The sequence below is a fragment of the Leptosomus discolor genome, chromosome 6 (genome assembly GCF_034619465.1).
Source record: "Leptosomus discolor isolate bLepDis1 chromosome 6, bLepDis1.hap2, whole genome shotgun sequence".
Lineage (NCBI taxonomy): Eukaryota > Metazoa > Chordata > Aves > Leptosomiformes > Leptosomidae > Leptosomus > Leptosomus discolor.
In genome coordinates this window covers 22102287-22123944 of record NC_141396.1, presented here as the reverse complement: position 1 = coordinate 22123944, position 21658 = coordinate 22102287, and the positions used below count along the sequence as shown (strand labels likewise).

The 21658-nt window shown below is 46.7% G+C and overlaps 1 protein-coding gene across 1 annotated transcript in view; it reads left to right on the top strand.

Annotated features, from left to right (window-relative positions):
* The window catches only part of SEC31B (SEC31 homolog B, COPII component), a 34127-nt gene extending 13094 nt beyond the window's left edge, over positions 1 to 21033 (top strand). The window contains exons 11-28 of the mRNA XM_086467097.1: positions 1078 to 1230; positions 1992 to 2222; positions 3693 to 3767; positions 4371 to 4454; positions 5416 to 5524; positions 5928 to 6106; positions 6767 to 6893; positions 8050 to 8195; positions 8733 to 8906; positions 9544 to 9732; positions 10079 to 10292; positions 10688 to 11011; positions 12050 to 12091; positions 15005 to 15060; positions 16306 to 16452; positions 16860 to 16976; positions 18360 to 18431; positions 19144 to 21033. Of these exons, the coding sequence (XP_086323223.1) occupies positions 1078 to 1230; positions 1992 to 2222; positions 3693 to 3767; positions 4371 to 4454; positions 5416 to 5524; positions 5928 to 6106; positions 6767 to 6893; positions 8050 to 8195; positions 8733 to 8906; positions 9544 to 9732; positions 10079 to 10292; positions 10688 to 11011; positions 12050 to 12091; positions 15005 to 15060; positions 16306 to 16452; positions 16860 to 16976; positions 18360 to 18431; positions 19144 to 19323 (2619 nt within the window). The 3' untranslated portion in view covers positions 19324 to 21033. The remainder of the gene's footprint in view (positions 1 to 1077; positions 1231 to 1991; positions 2223 to 3692; positions 3768 to 4370; positions 4455 to 5415; positions 5525 to 5927; positions 6107 to 6766; positions 6894 to 8049; positions 8196 to 8732; positions 8907 to 9543; positions 9733 to 10078; positions 10293 to 10687; positions 11012 to 12049; positions 12092 to 15004; positions 15061 to 16305; positions 16453 to 16859; positions 16977 to 18359; positions 18432 to 19143) is intronic.
* Positions 21034 to 21658: the final 625 nt, after the last annotated feature.

Genomic DNA, 21658 nt, shown 5'->3' with positions numbered 1-21658 from the left:
TGGAGAACAGTAGGGTAGAATAACTCCTAGTTAAACAGAACAACAACTAAGCACAAAAGTAGGAGGAGATAATGACAATTATGGAGGCAGAGAGTTCATGACCAAGAGGTGTCTCTCCCCTGGATTCCATGGTGTCAGGACAGAAACTCTGTTGAAGACCTGGTGGTTGATGTTACTGGTACCTCAGTAGTGTGTATTTATTTTTTTGAAGGTTTAGGGTGATTGATCTGTTACGTATAAGCTGTTCCTCCAGGATATGGTCTGTCTTTGAATTTGATTTGCCCTCAAGAAAGACTTGAAAGACAAAACATGCAGGTCTTGCCTATGATTCTTTGCTTGGCAACCTTAGCTTGATGAACCTTGTGTTGCTTCTTTTCCAGTATGCTGGTCAGCTGTATTTTGGAGCTATGCCCTATGATACAGTCAGACTTGAACAGGGTTATCTTTAGCAAACAACAAATCTATGCCAACAATGTTAACAATTAAGAATGCTTGTGAACATTGTTGTGTGTATGCTCACTGCTTTCCTAAATGTCAGAAATCCAGATCAGAGGCCACTTTTGACACTCTTGTCTAGGCAAGAAAGTCTGGAGAGATTATTTCATCAGCCTCATCTAAGCTATAAAAGCTTGAGACAGTCCTTAAAACTAACCCGTTTGAAAGACCTCAGCAACAAAAAGGGAATCAGCATTCCTTTATGAGCAAAACAAGAAGTAAGTTGGACAACTTTTGACTGTATGTTGTCACTGTCTTGCATAAAACAAGTAATTTTGTAACTCCTATGTTTATGAGCTGGGTTTCTAGGCCAGGCAGTGTTTGTTAGTGAAATTGCATCTTGCTAAGGAAAAATTACTTGAAAGTCTCTCAAGGTGAAGTTTTCTTGAGAAACAGTTTCTGGAACTGTTTGGAAATACCATTTCTCTCCATAGAGGATTGGTGATATTCCATGAAGAGATGCTGTAATAGCCTTTTTTTCATCATTGAGGAAAGTAACTAATTACTAAGCAATAGTTTTTTGTGCTTACTCTGTATAGAGAGGAATTGAATTGTCTTATTCCCTTCGCCATCTGATTCTAGATCTCTTCCTCCTTCAACAACCTGGATCCCTTTGGCACGGGACAGATCCTTCCTCCTCTGCAGGTGCCAGAGCAAGTAGCTCAGACCACCTTGATTCCACCATTAAAAAAGCCACCCAAGTGGATTCGCAGACCTGTGGGGGTTTCATTTGCCGTAAGTGAATGAAGCATCCTTAGCTTAAAATGCAATAGATGTGTCAACTTGTGACACAATCCTTTTCTTTGCTAGAGAAACCTTTTTATCTTCCTGTTGCTGGATGTTTTGATGCCTGTTGAAGGTGCAGTGTAGTGTCGCATGGAGCGAAGCTCTTTTGCTCAACATTCAGATATATTTCCAACAAGAAAGAGTCCTGTAGCAGAAAATGGGAGGTTGTAAGAAAGAGTTAACAAAGCTAAGGAAGACTCATAAAAGCTGTCCTTGTAGACTGTGACATTTATTCCCATTCTCCTCTGTCTTTCTCCTTCCTGTCCAGATACTTAATTTTCTTTAATTTTCTTTACTTCTTTGCTCCTAAATCAAAAGGCTGAATTGTTCTTTTAGCCTGTGGCCTGATTTCTTCTCTGTCTGTGTAGTGCCTACCATTCACATAGTAGTTTTTATCATTTCAGCCTGCCTCTCCGTGTCAGAAAAGAACAAACAGTTCCAAATGGTACTTTTTCCTCTGTGCCTCTCTATCATTTGCAATTGGCTATGCCTGATAGCACATACACAAGTGTCATGGTTATCAACCTTCAGCTGAATGGCTTATGATGTGAACTCCTTCAATGTCCCTACCATCCATACACAGTAAACTGTTTGGGTTCCTTGTGATCATAACTGGAGCTTGAGTCCACCTTGCTGAATGAAGAGCTAAGTGAGTTGCTTTTACCTTCATTTATAAGAATGCTTACTGTGTCTCCTTCTGTCTTTCTCAGTTTGGAGGAAAACTTATTTCCTTTGGTCTTGCCAAAGCTCCTGGACAGCAAATGCAGCAGACTTATTCACACCAGGTATTCATCAGTCAAGTCACTACTGAAACTGAATTCTTGCTCCGATCCAGAGAACTGCAAATGGCTTTGCAGTCAGGGAACCTCCTTGATTACTGCCAGGGCAAGATCCAGACAGCCAAGTTGCCATTTGATAAGAACCTTTGGAACTTCTTAAAGGTAGGTGTGCTGTGGTGAAACACAGAAGTCAGTTCTTTTATGGTACTGGGGTGGAATATGCTCCTTATGGTCCTCTCTAGCCCTTTATATTCCTGTTCTTTAAGATATAAAATGGAACGGAATAGGCTAGTTAGTAACTTGTCTAAAGAAAAGTTTTTGTAGTGAGATCTTGGAGGTTACCGTATTTTTCGGTAGGAATGGTCTTTTCAGTGGACTCAGTTGGGCTTCCTCTCAAAGTGCTAAACAGGATTTTCTCATTTCAATCCTCTGCCAAGCTGTATCTGCCTGCTACCTGTGGAGCTCTACTGTTATTTCTCAAGGCAAAGTCCAAATGGGCAATGAGATTCCCCAGTAATAAGGGAGAGAGCTGTGGTGGCATGAGGACTGACTGTAGCCCTACATAGGACCATGGCTTCATGGACAATTTTGTAATATGAAAGAGTTTGGTAATGAGGACCGGCTGCCCTTCTTGGACGGGCAGGGCTTAGCCTTGGTAGTTTTTTATGGATATTCGTAGGCAGACTGCTTGTGTGGCAAAATATTGGGACCTTTTCCATAGTATTAAGTTTGCATGGGGAATCATATCTCTTGAGTAGGATGGCCAGGTGTTAAGTCTAAGTGGTGACAGTAGTCTCCACTGCAAGGGTCATTGCAACAATGTCTTCAGCTGCATTGGATAAGATACCTCAAACTCTCACTCTAGTGAAATTTTATAATCCAGCTGGCCCATGGTCCTGTGAGACCACTCCCGTGCATACAAGTTCTATGACTATTGATTGTCTTAAACTACAAACCAAGCTGCTGTAGAAAAGGCTGTCCTGCATGACCATTTCTGTGCTTGCAAGAACAGTTTCTACTGACTACAAGTATCTCATCCATGTACAGTCTGGTCAGTTCTGTAGTAGGAACAGCCTGGGACTTACTAAGACAGACAGGTTCTCCTTACAAGAAGTGACTCGCACATTAAGCCATACAAATAGTGCCTATCAATTAGGATATGTGCAGCCTGTGGGAATCTCTGTGACTGTCTGAAATCCCCACCCAGGGAGCTTCTGTAACAATTAGTTAACTACTTTTTGTGAAGCCAGCTAGGAGTTCAGGCAATCATTTTGCCTCAGTTTCATCCAGGCTCAAATCAGTCCATCAGCTCTATGCAGAGGTTAGCTTGGCAATTCCTAGGCCATCCAGGGAATTAATGACCAAGTACGCTAAGTATGCATACAGTCATATCCCTGATATGCAGTTGTAACTATGTAAAAATCTGAATTTCACCCTTTTATCATGGTTATAACTTAAATTCTGTAGATTTTCCCACAGTATTCATTAGGTGGACTTGTCATAGTTGAGTTCCTTGTCTATAAACTGAGCTCTAAACTTTGCTGCTGCCAGAAGCAGCCAACTGTTGGCAGTCTGTAGTTGTCTATGATTTTACATATTTTCTTGTCTTTTTCAATATCGTTTGGGACTCAGGTGAATCTGGAGCAGGAGTCCAGGACTAAACTCCTCAAGCTGCTGGGCTACAGTAAAGAAGATCTGCAAAGAAAGGTAAGGGGTCTTTCGAATAGAGAGAAACCTTTACAGGACTAAAGCTGCTGCAGGAGACTTGTAGGGTCCCTACTGGTAATGAGTGAGTGATCTCATATCACATAAGAGACCAAACTGATTAAATTTCAGCTGAGAGGCACCTGAAGTATCCCCCATTAAAAAGCAAATGCAGGCACTTTGAAGGATATAACTGTAGTTGTACTGGATCAAACCAAAGAGTTTTTGAGTCCAGTTATTTTGCTTGCAGTTGTTGGTGCTCTGAGAAGTGTGTAACAACAGTGCAGTTGTGAGAGCTTCTTCTAGCATTCAGCTCTCTGCATCTCAGGGGATTCCTCAGTCAGAAAGGAGGTGACAGCTGAAGACAGTCTGGCATAGCACTGATGGAGCTGCAGGGGAGGAAACTCTTGCAGCAGTGGACAATGCTCTGAAAAGGATAAATAATCTCTGATGGTCAGCCAGCCAGGAATAGGGAGAGGTGGAACTTTTCAAACAGGTGTGAAAGGGTCAGGGGAATTGTGTCTGGGGATTGACAGTGACTTGGTGGCTTTGCTGCCCAGGTGTTTAACTTTAACAGGGGCTCTGTGATTGTCTGTTGTTTTCTAGATCGCCTCATGTTTGAGTAAAGGGATCCCAGATAAGCAGCCCTTTCCTGAGGCAGATGAGACAAATGCTGCACAGCCAGATCAGGTAGGTCCTGTACATCTTGCCAGTCTGGGAAAGCAATGTAGGGCAGAATGAACAGGAAGATTTAATTCCAACCACAGGTTGTTGGACTCAATGCGGGCTTCACAGAGGGCAGTTCACAGTCCTGTCAGACCCTCGCAGGGTCAGACTAAAGGATCATAGCAGTCCCTTCTGGGTTTAAAACTAATCAGCGAATGATAAAGACGGACTTCTGGCTGTTAACACTGCAAGAAGGCTTGCTTCACCGGTGCTGATTTCTTCAGTGATAGAATTAGCCTCACCCCAGCCTAACTTCATGCTACAGTTCTGGATTTCCTCTGTGAAGCTTCTCCTGTGGTACTTCTTTTGCATTTCTTTCCTTTTCACCTCTGTCCTTTGAAATGTATTCTCACATGATTTTGGGATGACCATCTTCAGATGCCTTCCAAGGCCTGGTTCACTGTGCACTGTAAATTTTGCTTCCTCTAAGGTATCTAAAATTGCTATCCTCAAATCAGTAGTCTTCTTTACAAACATTAAACACTTGCTGAGATATTCGAGGGGTAGCAATTGTGTCCTGCATTTCAGTAGAGCACCAAGCATGGCTGTGATCCTGCCTGTTAGTTACAGATATCATGTGTTGGGTTTGTCCGTATTCTGTCCAAAATTGTTCAGCTTGCTCAAGGGCTGGCAGTTGAGTTGATGAATGCTGGCCAGCAATACTGTTGGCATTGCACATCTTATACTGTCAATCTCCTAAGCTTTGTCAATAGCAGCACTGCTCTTGTTGCTGCCCCGGTGAAAGTGTGCAGGTTGATAGAGCAGTGACAGGAGGTATGATGGGTTTCTAAGGTGAAATCAGATTTATATGAGAGTGCTCAACCAAATGGAGAGCAGCTCCATCCCACTTAGTAATCCATTGAACTGTTTTGGGCAGGATCTTTGTGTTCAATGAATTAATTAACCTCTTGCACTCTTCGCACAGCTTTTGATAAATTCCAGTGATGATGTAGCTGCTGTTTCCTCCTCCTCAGCCTTTTTTGACAACCTCATCCCACAGAATATGGGCACATTGGAGATTCCTGTCACAGAAGGTATGTTACATGAAATGTGTTTCTGCCCTTTTAAGAAAAGGGGAGAGGAGGGAAGACCAGAAAATTAGAGATACCAGGAAGAACCTGGTCCACTCCAGTACATGGATACTTTTAAACACCTGACCCCTCCCAGTGTCATGCAGTGTCTCTCAGCATTGTGCAAGGAAATACTGTTTGCAGATAAGAGACCCATTAAAAATCTAGAAGTATAGATGATGGAAGACTTACTGTCATGTCAGTGGGTTTTTTTTAAAGTGCAAAACCTGATTTGGATTTCCAGACCTTCTTTTAGCTGGGCTTCCATACGTTGTTGTTTTTTACTTCCTGCTCTTTAAAATGAGTATCATCAATGTATCTGGATGATGCCTCTGTGGGTGAACTGTGCTTCTCCTCACCTTTGTAGATACGGATGGACTCATCAGCCAAGCCCTTTTGTTGGGGAATTTTGAGGGTGCAGTGGAGCTGTGCATGCGAGCAGACCGCTTTGCTGATGCCATCATCTTAGCTATAGCTGGTGGAGAGAACCTCCTGAAGGAGACCCAGAAGCGCTACTTTGCCAAGCGTAAGACAAAACTCTCTCTGGTAAGTGCCAGTTTTGTGTACCTACTGAGTAGGGGGAGGTGTGCGATATCTTGGCAGATGTTTGTCTGAATATATGTGGAAATGCTTTGGCAGCAAGTAGAATGTCAGCAGAATCTGTGCATCTCCTTGACTTAACATTTACTCTAATCTCTTGGTAGTTTCATGACAACTTCATGTTGCCCATCTAGAATGTCTGTGTTCTCTCTTCCTTTTTTTTCTAATCCAATGCATTCTGCCTAGAGCTCCCCATGCTTGTAACCTGTGGAGCATACTGCCCCTTTACAGCTCAGCTAGGAAGGTCCTAGCTTATTAATTGGCAAATGAGGAAGTGGAAGCTGGGATATCCTAACCCTATATTCCCAGTCGTTGATGCTAGCTGCTCTGAAACGGCTGCTCTGTGTTAGATAGATCTTTAGTCTTGCCTAGTGTGGCTGTTTCCATATTCTCTTTGTTGGGCTTTTTTACTTTCTTTAGAGGCATTGGGTTCCAATTACTGTTAACATTGGAATGCTGGGATTGGTGGACCTTCAAGTACAGTGAGGTAGTTGCCGCACAGCGGGAAGCGTGCCTAAAAGTGAGCTATGCCTGTGGGTGCACTTGCTTAAGCAGTCAGCTTATCTTTGTCTTCAGTGACTGACAGGCCTTCTGCTTCCCTTACAGCTGCTTTCCTCCATTGTGCAGCAGAACTGGCAAGATATTGTTTACACGTGTGATCTACAGAGCTGGAAGGAGGCACTGGCCATCTTGTTAACTTACTCAAAGCATGAGGACTATACCCAGCTCTGTGGTATGCAGCATGCTTTGTTTTGTTATGATTTCCCTTAGGAGAGGGCAACTCTGGACTGCTTACAGAAAGAAGAGGATACCGTTGAGGAAAGAAAGCACTTCTTATACCTTACAGCTAGCTGGAGCTTACTAAACAAGTGTGAACTGTTGAGTTAGGAGAATGATACGTGCATGCTGTAGCTGAGAGTCATAGTGTAAAGTTATATACGCTGATATTTCCTGTCACCTCTACCAATAGCATGGAAAAAAACAGATAGGCATTAGACTGAGGCATTAAGAGGGTGATATTTATTATTTTATTCTAGGAATAAAGGGATTTCCTGAACATTAAAGGTTAGGTGGCTTCACTCCATCTGAAAGAGGTTTAGCATTCCAGCACATTCCCCTCCCTTTTAAGCTCAGAAATAGGGGTTAATGAATGTTTGATGGCTTCAGGAGTTTCTTCAGTCCTGTTAATAGTCCAACGTGCTCAGCAACTGGTTGTTCTGAGAGTCAGAGTTCAGGGACAATCTAGTGACTGAATGTGATGAAGTTACGCATGTTGCTTAGCTGAGAACTAACTCCTGGCTGATGAGAGCAGCTAAGTGCTGTTGGAGAAATGCCAGCACTTTGTGCAAGTAATGATGGCATCAGCAAAGCGGTCTGCCCGCATGACACAGCTTGAAATGCAAGAATACACGACATCTTTTACAGACCGAATTGTAGGGGTGGAAAGTGGCAGTGGTGATAGTGAGATAGCTCCAGTTCACCTTTATCTCCTAGCATTTGCTAAACATTGACAGCTACCGGATTACTAGCTGTCCCTGGTACTGGACACTGCTGTGCCTGGAGATGCCCACACCTCTTTGGAAAAAATAAAAAAAAGGCATTGGATTTTTTCACTGAATTCATCTGTCAATTTTACGGGTTTTTCTTTCTTTTATATGTCTGTGCAGACATACAGAAATTGACAGATATATTAAAAAATTACTTCTTTTTTCAACTAAGTTGGCTTTGGGATTCCTTAATGATGCCCATTTCTCTGTGTTATCCAAGAATTAGCTGCCAACACCTTTTCATGCCAAGCCAGAGTAGGAGTGCTAAGAGATGAGCATTGGGTTAATGAGCTCTTCAAAAAGAGAGTATGTTAAATGTTGGCTGTATTTCTTCCTCTCTAGACATGCTGGGTGCCCGCCTAGAGTCAGAAGGAGATGCAGCCCTGTCCAGTGATGCCTGCCTCTGTTATATCTCATCAGGCAACGTGGAGAGGTTGGTGGAATGCTGGGTAAAAACGCATGAGACTTCATCACCCCTTGCCCTGCAGGTACAGGTGCTATAATGTTTGTTTTACTCCTCTTTAGGCCAGTCTGGTAGCCCTGATCTTTTTGCATTATTCCATGAAACAGAGTATCTGGCTTATAGCAGACAGTGGAGACCTGTTTGTAGTCACCAAGGTATCTCCTAGTCTGGATTACTGTCTTCCATCTAAAGGAGACTTGCACTCTTAAACATTAAGGGTTTGTGTGTTTAGAGAGTACTGATTACATTGCACATAAATCCAGCCATGGACAGGAGTTATGGGCTACCTGTCTGTCTTTGTATACTGATGTCATCTCTGAGGTTCCTTTTAGTCAGGGAAGTTTAGACTGTACCTGTTTTTCTCCACAAAGTGGAGTCCCTGCACCTGAGGACATGGTAACCAGTAGTATCTGGTGCAGAGTGGAGTAACGTCTGTTCACATTGGACCCGATGTCAGCTGAAAGTGGGGAAAGCCATCTGGTATTGTCTCAGCATGAGATGAACCAGTAAAGCAAGTCAGATTCAGAGTGGTCTATTTCTTTCCTCCCCCTGGCTTATTCAGGATCTCATAGAGAAGGTGATGGTGCTGAGCAGGTCCATTGAGATGCTCCAAGGCACAGCAGGACAAGTGCCAGGCCCTGTCTTGGCAGAACAAATCACCCAATATGCCAGTCTCCTGGCATCACAAGGATGCTTGGCAGCTGCAATGAATTACCTACCCAGCAGCTCTAAAGAGGTGAGTGAGAAATGAGTTGTTGTGGGAAAAAGTAGTATATAGGAAAAAATTATACTTTGTACGAGAGCAAGCTTGGGGTTTGACATGCATCAGGACTTAAGGTTTCACCTTAATTATGGTAACTTGAGAGCAGAGGTGTGTTGTTTTTTCCTAGGACACACAGCTCTTGTCTTCATTTGATTTTTCTTTGCAGTACCTTTGAATCAGGGAAAAGGAAGGGAGCTATAGAACTGTAAAATGTAAAATGGTTCTTGGAGAACAATGCTGGAAAGCAGCTCTCCAGGGAAGCTGCATTTATTCCTGAATCTAGCTGGTAGAGCAAGGGAATGGGGAGGTCACCTTGTAGTTTGAAACAAATCTGTCTAGTGCCCGAACGTGGGCAGAGGTTGGGAAGGGAAAAGTCTAAAGACTGGGGGAAGGATCGGTGAGACTTCATCTGGCTGGGAATATGGCGGGTGAAGTCCCAGATTGTCACTTACAGTTTGTTGTGTTTTTTTTTCCTGGTGGCTATTGGGGAAATGGTTAGTTTTGCAGGTTGATGCTCAGTGCTTTGGGTCAGGATCTGCTTTGAATGCCTCCCCAGCACCTTTCATCTGAGGCTTTCAAGGCACCTCTCCTAAAGCACAGTTTGTTTCAGCTCCTGATCGAACAGCTTAGAGACCGGCTTTTCCATGCTCAAGGAGAGAATGTGGGTGATCAGCAGCCACCCCCTTTTCCCTACACTCGTGTCGATGTAGGTGTCATTAAACACAGTTCTTCAGCAGCCAAGGGTGGTTCCGCCCCTGAAGGAGCAGCCCACAAAACAGGTCCCAGACATCCAGAGCAGGTAGGCCTTAAACTCACGTGTTCCTGGCTTGGGGAGAGGGAGGAAGGCTTGCTGGGTTGTGGAAGGCATATGAAGTAATATGGGATGATGCAGATTGCAGGCACTGAGGAACTTGTCAGTGGTGTCCTTCACTGGAGCAGACACAGCTTTGTGATAATCCAAAAGTAGGCTGTCTGGCACCTTTCTAGTTAGATGGTGGGAAAGACATTTGATCCAATCCATTCAGGGTGCTGACAGCAGCAGCATCTTCTCTTGCTGAGATCTGACATGGGTAGACAGTGCATCTGCTTGTGTGTGTATGCGCGACTGTGTCAGCCATTTGCAGGTTCTTTGTTTTTAATTGCAGCCCAACTATCAGTCATCATTTGCCCCTTCAGCACCTTCTCAGCCTTCAGTGCCTTCCCTCTTCACGCCTCAGCCAGTGACAGCGATGTCTATGACACCTCACCATGTTGCCCCTCCCCAGGCCAGCACGGGTCCTCAAACAAGTGTGTATTCCAGGGCACCCCCATACCCACAGTACAACTTGGGCCTGGTTCCAGCAACCATTTCGGGGCCGGGTAAGCATTGTCTGATAGCCACGTGCATTCTCCAGGTTTTCTTAGACTAAAGCCTTCAACATGGATGGCTGCTCTACTTTCTTCCTCACAGGCCTGTTGTACTTGCAAAGAACAGGTCAGCTGTCCGAGAGGCTTCTCAGCTCTTCTGACACATGCAGTTCTAGCAACTGCTGCTGCACGTCCACTGATATTAAGCATATATAGCGGTGGAGAAGCCACAGCTAACTTTGTGGCAGAGTTTGACTGATGTAGCCTGGATTATGGGGGATATGCCTGGCATGGATATTCTAGGATATGGCTTGGAGAAGGGCAGACTTTCTAGCATGAAGGAAGGCGTCAGGAGTAGGTTGCACATGAAACAAGTGATGCTGATGTACTTTCTTTCTCATTTGTAGCTGTGTCACAGTCTCAGTCATTCGGACCGTCAGGAATCAGACCTGTTGGTCCTGCTCCCTTCCCCAGCCAGCCTCCTCTGCCAGGACAGTCCATGCCCATGACATCTGGTGTTCCACCACCCAGACCTGCCCTCTTCACTCCAGCCTCAGTCCCGTCATCTCAGCTACCTGCAGCGTGTCCTCTCCCTGTGCCAAGCCAGTCTTCTGTAGGTTTCTCTTCAGCACCTTTCAACTGCCCCATGAACATGGGTTACCCTCAGGGAGGTCCTGGAGCTCCATCTACTAAGCCCCTGCCAGCAGCCAGCATTCCTCCTCCTCCCACAGGTAAGTACTGCTTGCGTGACTTGTGTGTCTAGAACACTTCTGGATGAGGTTTGCAGTACATAATGGACGTGGACCTTCTGAGGTCTGGTCTGTCACCATAAAGGCTGGATGTGGTGCTGAGGCTAACCGTACAGGCACATTGTGCTGAGTCTTGCTGTGGCGGTGAAGCACAGCAGTGATGACAGTTTCATTCAGCCTGTTCAGCTGCTCTGTCCCCCAGGCTGTGGTTACAAAATGCTGTCTCTTCAGGTCCCCAGTGTACCCTGAATAGTCATCCACTCCAGGGGCATCTGCTCTGAATGAAAAGGTGTGGTTCACAGGGAGTACTTGGTGGAAGGCTTGCTGATCGTGCCCCTGCTTATGTAACTTGCACAAGTAGTGCACCTGGAAGAGCAGGGTGCTGTTTCTCTGTCCATGGGATACCCCTTGCTTAGCTTCAGGATAAAATTCTTCTGTCTGCTGTGCTCTAGTTCTCCCTGTTTGTTTTCCTGTTGCCACAAAGTGCTGAGAATCACTTCTGGATTCCTCCTTGCAGTGCTCTTGACCTGGAGCCTTTCCCCTCTGGGCCTGTAGTTTGAATCCAGCCCAGCCTGCAAGTACTGTGAAGTCCTTGCTAGCGTGGTGAAGAAAGAGAGTGTTGTTGGACCTAGTTCCCAGTGGATGGGCATTCCCTCTTTCTGTTTCCCACAACGTCACCACATCTGGTGCTTGTTAGTTCTTTGCTTTCTCAGGGGACAGGTTTAGCCAGGCTGTGGAGATCCCTAACAACAAGGCTGACAGGCCTTAGATTTTTGAGCAGAGAGTGAAGGAACTGAGGCTTTGAGGTTTGCCTCCACCTGGATTCTTTTGCTGAGCTGTGTTTAACCAAGGATAGCAAATCCCACTGCGTGAAGCCTGTGGGGACTACACACAAAGGCTCTAAGCTACGTCTGGACAAATTCCTTCTGAAAAGCTATCAGGGATAGTAGTCCAGGGACGTTACTCACTGAGTAAGAGCTGTTGGTGATGATGACTCTCCCACCATGCCTTGATTTTCAGGTTTCTTCCCTTGGCTAGATCCCCACGTGGATCATGCAGGTAGTACCCAGAGAAGCCTCCAGACCTGTGGGGGAGGCAATGTTGCTGCTTCCAGTGAAATGTGGGGAGTGTGTGCACGTTTTACTGTGTGTGTATGCATGCATGCATGCATTGCTATTTGTTTGTTCCTTGCATGCCTGGGGAGCTATGCAGCTGGGGTAGTGGACATACTTGTCCTGAGCTCTAGTAAATGACAGGAAGTGAAATGAAAGCACTGTGCTCTTACTGATGAGTTTGGGTACAAAAGGCAGGGGCTCCGGCCTCTTCCTTCTGTACTTCCCTCCAGTCCTGAAGGAATTAGAGCATTCTGAGTCTCTGTGTCAGGCAGTTGCTGGGCCAGCAGGACAGGGAAGCAGCCCCTTTTACTTTCTTCATTCTCTAGGCAAGGAACAGGCTGGTGGTTGTAGTTCATCTCTTGTTTTCTCCCTGTTACATGCCCAGCCTTGTACGTGGCTTTACTTGCCCTTGTGCTTTCCCTGGGTGGTTTGGAAGAGGTGGGTCTCAGCATGAGCAGTGGTAGAGTAAAGCTTCCCAAGCAGGATTTGGGGGGCTCTATTCCACGGTGAACTGGAAAACCTTTTTGGGTTTAGTTACAGGGCGAGGTTTGGCTTTCAATCTCAGTCCATCAGCTGGGGAGAATTTGGACCATAGAGGTTTTCTGGCTGATGCTTTGTACTGATTTCTTTCCTTGGGATTCATTGATGATGGAGAGAAGGTGTCTTCTAGTCTACTTTGTAAGTGGGGTAAGGCTCAATGTCTTAGTGGGCTGTCTCTTCACAGTGACTGTTGCTTATGCCAAAGACCATCTGCCAGGCACAAAAGATTTATCTAGGGAGTCTCAGCTTTATTTAGGAAATCCGAGTACTCAGTAGCTGCTTACACCACCAAGCAAGCCTTGCTGTGTGGAGTGGAACTCTAGAAAGGGAGTTGTCCCTTCAGCAGAGGAAAAAAAGACCCCAGTGTTTCCTTGTTAAAGGAAAGATGATTCCCTGGCAAGGATTTCAAGCACTTCCTCAGACTGAAGATGCCCTGCAGAAATTCACTGTTGGGAAGTTCCCTTCTCCTGATAACATTTACCCCTGGTTTTAATGGCAGCATACGGCATGTGGAGATCAGCAGTGCAAACTGGCTTCCTTGAGAGTGCTCTCTTGCCTGCTATTACTCTTCTGGTTTTGATGTGTACTTTTCTTTAACCTGGAAAGGAACTGTAAGATCACTCAATCTGACTGGCCAAACTTGCTTGCTTTGGAAATTCCTGAATGTGATCTGAACAGCTTATGAACACATTCTCACTAGTGCAATGAAGAGAGATCTCTTGTAGAAATCCCACGCTCCGGGGGAGTGTCAAGGACAGAGTGAAGGACAGCAACATGTTGGCTGATCTCCTTTCTGGCCAAGATAATCCCTCGCTCCAGCCTGTGGCGGTCTTGTTTTTTCTAGGACAGCCATTGCTGGAGACTGCTGCCATGGGGCACTCCTTTCAGGGTTGGTGAGAAATCCTCTTTCACAAGTAGCGTAAGCAAGATAGTCAGAGTTTCATCCCAGCGAAATGCAGCAGAGTCCTGTTGTCTCATGTCTGATGATTAAGTGCCTGGCTTAAAGACTATAATTTAAATAGCTGATTCCTGTGAGGATTCAAAGTGCCACTGGATTGGAATAGTGCCAGGGACTGCTAGGCCACAGGCTTGATGGGGGCCAGCAGAGTTCTAGGGCACAGAATCCCCAAGCTAGAAATAAGTGCCAACTTAATTAAACTGTTGATCCAAACTCATCAGAGAGTGAGTCTTGAAATCATGGGAAAAGGGAGGGCAAAAAGAGGTTGCCAGAATTTTAATAATAAAGGTAATTAAAGTAATGAAGCACCTTTCGCATCTTTCCCCGGTGATTTTTAAAGCTCTGTTCAGGATCAGTGGCTCATTAAGTGTGGCACTGAGCTCCAGCAATTTTGATATTGCCCCTTAAAATTATGCCACTTTCTCACAGATTGTGCCAGTCTCATGGGTTTGAGGTTACTAATACTGGGGTGACGAAAGAAGCACTGGGATTTTGTCTAAAGATGCAGGTACCCTTACAGGACAGCAGCAGACAAGGTAGTTGGAATTTGACTTCGCAGAGTGAAGTGTGGTCACAAGTCTTTTGATGTCATGTTGTCCAATGGATTTTTAATTACCTAGAGGGAGGTTAGAGGCTACGGCAGAAGTGTCTGCTGAGACACCCCTCTGCTCTGAAGGTGTTTACTGGTTATGTCTATTCCCTTCTAGTTGGGAAGCCAGCAAATTTTGCTAAGCTTTGTTTCTGAACATGATTTTGGAAGGGAAAAACTTCAACCCAGCCCTAACTTTTCCCCGCCTTTATCAGGGCAACCTGCATTGCTGTGGACTGCAGCCGTGAGGCACTCCTATGAATGTTGGTGAGAAGCCCTCTCTCACCCATAACATAGCCCTCGCTGTGGCACCACAGTGCTAAATTCTTTGAGGAACCCCAGGAATTCCTTGAACCCCTAGGTTCACAAATGTGCAGGTCCTGACCAAGGTTCAGGCCTGATGCTGAGGCTGACTTCTGCAGCCTGTGCAGAATGCAGAACGCTTCAGGTAGTTGTGAAAAAGCTTTCTGTGTGGGAGAGTGTGTACCAGTTCAGTCTGATCAGACATCACCTCATGAAGCCTGTGCATGTACTCGGATGCTAAGAATGTGATTAAGAAAGAGAAAGGAAAGAAAGAGCAGTTCTTGGGCCTGTGAGCTGGGCCTGAAATTCCCTGGTTGAAATGGTCTGAAGGTTCAGTGATGGGGGAATTGGACCATGGGCCATGGGCCCTTTTGCTGAAGGAAGTTCCAAACCATGCAAGCAACCATGAATTGTTGCTGTGTTCACCTTCTCAAACTCTGACATTTATGTCTTGTTCTCTGTCTTGGCAGCTCAGGAATCTTGGCCTGATCCCTCTGCTGTAAGAGGTGGCCTTCAAAAGAAAAAGGTAAGCTTTCAGTTGCAGTATGTGTTGGTTGTCTTATAGCCAGGGAGCTACATGCAACAGATACATTCCTATAAATGCTTTCTGACACACTCAGCAGGTCTCATTCCATGTTGGTCTGTCTACTTCTGCATTACATGTATAGCTAGGACTGGAGTCTAAGTAATCTTGACCCTTTGCCATCCAGACTTGCATGCAGTTCTCCAGGGTGGCTGTTTTTGTGACATGGTTATCATCTGTGATACTGCATCCTCTGTACATCCCAGGCTGACTACAGTCACTTGTTGCTAGAAAAATGGATTTAATCTTATCCCCTTGCCCACACACCGTTTTTGATAGTGTCTGGGGAGATCACGCTCACTTCACATCTGACAGCTGAGGGCAGCATTTCCCCTCAGCACAGTGAGACCCACAGTGATTTTCCTCAGATACTGATACCAGCTGATAAGGCACTTCTTCTAAAAGCAGTTGGGACAGGTGTAGCTGTGAGCTGCCTGCCGTGTTGGCCCTGCTGCTCTCTTCCTTGTAGTGATTGCACGGGAGGACCTGTAAGCTGAGCTGTTTTGCAACAAATGCTTTCAGTACCTCATTTCTATCACTGCTGCCTGCTGGCAGGTGTGACAAGAAGTTTATTTGGCACCATTCCCACCCCCCACTCCTCTTCTTTAGCTTGGAACAGACTTCTCGCCCTTTTTTCTGGCAGCGTAGCTGGGAACCTGCTTCAGGCTGTGCTCACTACAACAGGATTAGCCTCTTGTTAAAGCCATCTCCTTTTGATCTAGCCCCGTCAGAGTGAATCTGTCCTGACTCTCTGGCTTAGCAGGGGCACGATGAAGTGTTTGCAAGAGGATTCTCCCCCCATGTCGTGGGATTTTCCCCAACACTTGCTCTGTTGGACACTTTACTGCTGCTAATCTCTACATTCAGGACTCGTGCCGTCGCAGAGCCAAGGCAGCTTTCTGAGGACCAGTGCTTTCACGGGCAATGGATCCGTTTGATTGAACAATTCCAGAGGAGTTTTCTTGCTCTCGCTTTGACTGTTCATCTAGGATGCAGGAGGAAGGGCCCCAAGCTCTGAGTCAGGGGGCTGAAAGAGCAGGGATGTGTTACACATCATCTTGAGAACTGGGCACTCTGCAAGTTAGAAAGGAAGTTGAATTTGACTGCGGAGAGTGTAACCAGCCTTCCTTCCTTGGACTGGGTTTTCTTGATCTTTTTTTTTGTTCTTTTCTTTCTTTTTGCTGACAGTTGCCTGAGAAATTTGCTCCTCCAGCCCCCATCACAGCTCCAGTAATGAGCCTGCCCGCTGAGCCCCAAGGGATCCATCCTCAGCTGTCCAGGTTGCAAGAATCTGGCCAGTCACCTCCAGGAGCACCCAAGGAAGGCAGCCTGCAGGTACCCAGGGAAAGTGGGGCATTCCCCAGCCACCAGCTCCTTGTCAAGTAGAAAAACAACTCAGCTTTTGAGATTTTTATTACTTGACAGCTGCATGGCTTATGTTGCTCCCTAGTCCTTATAAGATATCTCTGCCTCAGTGTTAGAGGAATTGCCATGGTGGAAGATGACACTGGGTATGAGAGGGAGAGAGGCCAGACAGGCTGTCAGCCTGCTGGGAGCTGGGAATCTAGAGGCCTGAAGCTATACCACAGCCTGAAGATGATAATCTAACTCTGTGCTTCCAGTTATTCTCTGGGTTTGCAAAGAGGTGAAATTCTTTCTGTTCATAGTTGCAGGAAGGGAATCTACCTGCTCCAGCCTTTCATGCTCCTGTTGCATTCATTCAGCTGTTCTCTCTCTATCAGTATCACCAGCTGCCCGTGGAGAGGGTGGAGAAGAAGGACGTGCCCCCTGAGCACCGGGCTCTGAAGGCCACATTTGAAGGGTTGGTGCAACGCTGCTCTGCTGTCGCCACTGATCCAGTAAGTCCTCCCTTCTCTGATCTTTGGCTTTTTTTCCCTCATAGATGTTTAACTGGTGCTTCCTTCTTTTGGTGGGGAGAAGAGAGGAAGAGTCTTGTCCCTATAACCAAGTTAATCTCCATCTGCCTCCTGCCTTGAGGCCATAGGCTTGTCCATCTCTTTGGGAACTGAGATGCATTCTCTAGCGTTTATCTACTGCTTCTCATTGCCTCTCTGGAGCAATGGTTCTGTCTCCCAGGCTCTTTTCTCTGAGGAAAGTAGAAGAAACGATACAGCTGCTTTAGCTTTCTTTTTCACTGGCTTGATCTATGCCTGCAGAGCTGGTATTACCAGCTATCCTCAGAGCTTAGAGGGAAAGGCTGAGATATCCTGGCTGAAGACAAAGTCAGTCTCTATGTCCAAGTCGCTGTCACGTCTTCACCCTGGTTCCTGGAAGGCTGTTGGCATATATGTCATGTTGTGTGAATGTATCGGCCCAGACTGTCTAGAAGCAGAAAAGCAGTGTTTGCAGCATCATGTTAGGTTGCTAAGTCTTCCGAGAGCTCAGGGGCACCATGAAGCCTTCCAGAATACCTCTGCTTAGTGGGTATTATTTGATGATCGCTGAGCCCAAACTGCTATCCCAGAGTCAGACAATTTGTGCATAGAATCAGCTTTGGCATGTTTTCTTTGTGCTTTCTGAGAGTGCAGTGTAGCAATTTCTGGGAGATAACCTAAAGGTTCGCTCTATGGACAGAAAGGCCTGTTGGTTTGGGCTTAAGCACTGGGCTTACATGGAGGTTGAGCAGCTGGCTTGGTACAGCAGTGCAATGCACCTGAGCTCCTAAGGCTGCCAGGCCTGTCCCAGCACAGCCTAGAGCCAGGCCTTTCTATCCACGGTGTAAGTTACCTGTGAGTGGATTATCCAAGGTGGGGTTAATGGGGTCAGTCCTACCAGAGCTTCAGTACTCAGACCCTTTCCTTAGTGGTTACCTAGAGTGGGAAGGATATTCCCTCTTTTCCTGAAGGAGACCAGGAAGAAGCTGTTGCTTAGGTTATCCAGGGTGAGGCTGTTGGAATGCTCTGTGGGTCAACTAGTGGATGTTTCTCAAGCTTTGGAAGTAGTCACTCTGTGCTGTGGTCTGCAAGTACTGGCAGAAGGGAGGAATGCCTAGGCTGGGAGATCTTCTTATCTAGGGGAGAGTGTGCTTGCATGTGTAGGCGCATAGCAAGGGCATGGCTGGCTCGTATCGCACTCCCTGGCTGGCAGAGGCTGAGATGCAGCTGAATTGTAAGGTGCTGTGGGAAGAACAGAGGAGGGGAGGGACTGAGTGAGAATAATTTGTTTCTGGGAGAAGTGGCTTTGAAGCTCTGGCAGAGCTAGCAATACCTGTTTCACTTCAGAAAACCCGAAGGAAGCTGGAGGATGCATTGCAGCGTCTGGAGTCTTTGTATGAGAAGCTCCGCGAGCAGGCGGTAAGTAGATGCCACCATTCCCTGTGGTCCAGCCGGGTTCCTGATCCCACCTTTGCACTGGGTTGTGGGCCTCGGTCTCTGTCGCAGCGTTACCAGCACGTATCCACTTGAGAAAGCTAAAGAAGTGCCAAACCTTGTAACGCACCTTGAATCCAGCCAGTCTTATCTCTTCTTCCTTAACCTTGGCCCACGCAGTGTAAGGAAAAGCTAGGGACGTATTTGCAGGGTGCTTTTGCCTGCAGGAAGTATGCTGGCATATAGACAGGTTCCAGACGGGAAGGGGCAATTGGGGGTAGTTGTTAAGTGTGAACCTAGTGTAACTGCTGGCTCAGAAAACTCTGAAGCTGTTGATGCCAATTGCTTGAGGGGTGACTATCAAGGGAAGGAGTCTTTTAACATACACCGTTTCCCCAAGTGTCCATATTAGGCCTGAACAGAGACAGGGTTCTGTCCTCTTCAGATACTCAATTAATGCTGAAATGTCGTTGCTTAGGACCTGCATTCAGTGTAACTCAGCCTGGGTATTAGATTAATGTTTGTTGTAGGCTGGGAGGCTGAGGGAGGAAGCAGGCTATCCTTTTTGTCAGTGCTTGACTGTATAGGTGCTGTTTGGTGAGGATGAGGTGGAGAACAGGGGGGAAGGGTATGGAGGGAGGGGGGGCCTGTGTTACAGTGCTGAGCATGCTGGCTAATTTCTGCTCCCTCCCCACAGCTCTCTCCAACCATCCTCATGGGTCTTCATGAAATTGCCCACTGCATTGAGACTAGGAACTACCAACAGGGTCTCCTGGTTCACACCCAAGTGGTGAGCAGCAGTAGTTTCAGTGAGGTGTCTGGTTTCATGCCTATCCTGAAAGTCCTCATGACTATTGCTGGCAAGCTGAATGTGTAAAGTGTGGAGCAGCTGGAACAGTGCACACTGAGAGCTGGTGGACTCCCTCACCCGTTGATGTGCTGCAGGTTGCGGACTCTCCTTCTGGCTCTGGAGAAATAAGTCTGTGCCAGTGCCTGAAACTGTGCTGGGTCAGCATGCCTGGCCCCATCTACTCTCCAGACAGCCCACTGGTGCCTGGGACTCCTGGAGACTGTTCTTTATCTCTCTTCTTTCTTACTAGTCTGAGGCCGCTTCCCAGCCCAGGGATCTCAATTTCAGGCTGTCCAGGTTGCACAGAGATCCTCCCTCTTCCCTGTATCCCCAGCACAAAGGGGAAACTCCTTCCCACCCAGTCTGATGTTGCTTTTTTGTTGTTGTTGTTAAGGAGATAAACAGGGCTGGCATGTGCAGCACCACCAGATAGAAGAGCCTCAGGCTCTATTCCCTGTGGCAATGTAAACTGCCTGAGTCGTAGCTGGGCTCCCCTGGGACCTAAGCTGTGGTCCCTGCTCTGTTGGGCTGCAGTGAGGATCTCTCCTCCAGTTCCTTCTTTCTCTTCATTCTCATCCTTGACTCACCCTCTCACCCCTCTGCACCCATGTACTGCTATAACTAGGGCTACCAGCCTGCTCTGGACTAGTTTTGGTTCTCTCTCTCTTGTTTCACCCAGCCCTCACTTTTCATAGTCGAGTCTCCCGTTTACCCTTTATCCCCTCTCCTTTATATCTTTCCTCCCGTAAGCTGCAGGCTTGAGCCCTTTTATGTTTCAGGCCCAGGGCTGATACCCCCTTCCAACTCCTGGGACTCTCCTATTCAGGAACACTAGCAGATTGGACTGCTCTGTGTGCTCCTGCCCAGGGCCAGTTGCATCCTAGTTTTGGGCTAAAAGCTGCCCTGTCTGGCTCCTGGCCTTTTTCACTTCCTTTATGTTAGCACAGTTGGCCTTTTGCCCAATGGTGTTATCTAAAGACTTCCTACATCGCTTTTCAGACAGCCTAGGGGCTTTAAGAGCAGGAGGGGTTATTCAGGTCCCATAAAGAAACCCCGTGAGCTACTCTGACCAGCCCAGACTTGAGCAGGGGGAGACAGCTCATTGCTCCAGATGTGGTACATTCATTCTGCCTACAGTAACAGATATGTGCAAAGGTGGTTCTTAAAGGCCCCTTGGCACTATGGTGGTAGGAGTGTGCTGCAGGAGGCGATGCTGTCAGGTCTCAGGGATATGGCTGTGCTGAGGCTTTTCATCACTGTGGCGTTTCCTCTGGGGTGAAATAGATGAATGAAGCATATCTGTCCTGGGGAAGAAGTCGGGGAAGGCAAGTGGGATTTTAGGGCACATCTGTGTGTGTGTGTCTTTTCCTCTCTCTCTCCCTCCTTGCCTTCCTCTCTCTCACCTTCTTTCATGCTAAGCAGGGAGCGTAATTTTTGGGCCCTAGCTGGGAGCAAGGCTTCTTTCCAACATTTGACTACAGCCAGCCCCTGTTTCCTCTGCTTGCTGCTGGAGTGATAATGCCATCGTGGGCCTGTGGTTCAGTGACTTACACGAATCAGCCTGCTCTACCATGAGACTTAGGAGGGAGGAGAATCAGAGAAGGGAGGGAGAGGACGTGTCTCATTCTCTCCTTTCCAGGTCAAAGTGCCTCCTTGTTGCTGCTGTGTTGTTTCTATTGCTGCGGTTTGATGCACTGAGAGATTACAGAACAGTGAAATAAAAGCTGTGTTTTGTGATGCTGCTAGCTTTTTTTCATAGGCTTCTCACCTCTGGCTACAGGGGCCTTCCCTCAGTCTGCAGGTCACCCACTGCCAGCTGAGTTCTCAGCTTTGATGAGGGGGGCAATTGAGAACAGTGTGGGGCAAGCCAGATTCTGGGCTCTGCTGGTATGGGCAGCAACTGTCCTGGTGCGGTGAAACCGCAGGCCTTACTCACTCCCTAAAGCTGTAGGGTCAGAGAATTGATCTTCTCTACATCACCCGCTTCAGTTGTGACCATTCATCTGCATCAGACACAAGAAGGTCCCTGGGATGGCTAATGTTGTCTTGGGGAATCACAGCAGTGTTGAGGATTTTACACTTGACTTGGGGAGTTGGAAGTATGTCAGTGAGTAAACAGAGAGCCCTTGATGAGGTCCTCTCCTTTTGGAAATCAATGTTACACCACTGAAGCCATGCCACTTAGACTAGGGTGAGGATCTGACCTGTGTGGAAATCAGATTTATACCATTGAATTGCCAGTTCTTACTGTTAATTAATAGCTTCTGAATCTGTTGTCTGGTTTCATTTAAGCTTTTAAGGAGGTAAGGCTGAAGTGAAACATCGGTACTGAGATAAAGTCAGGGGGATCAAACCTGTTTCT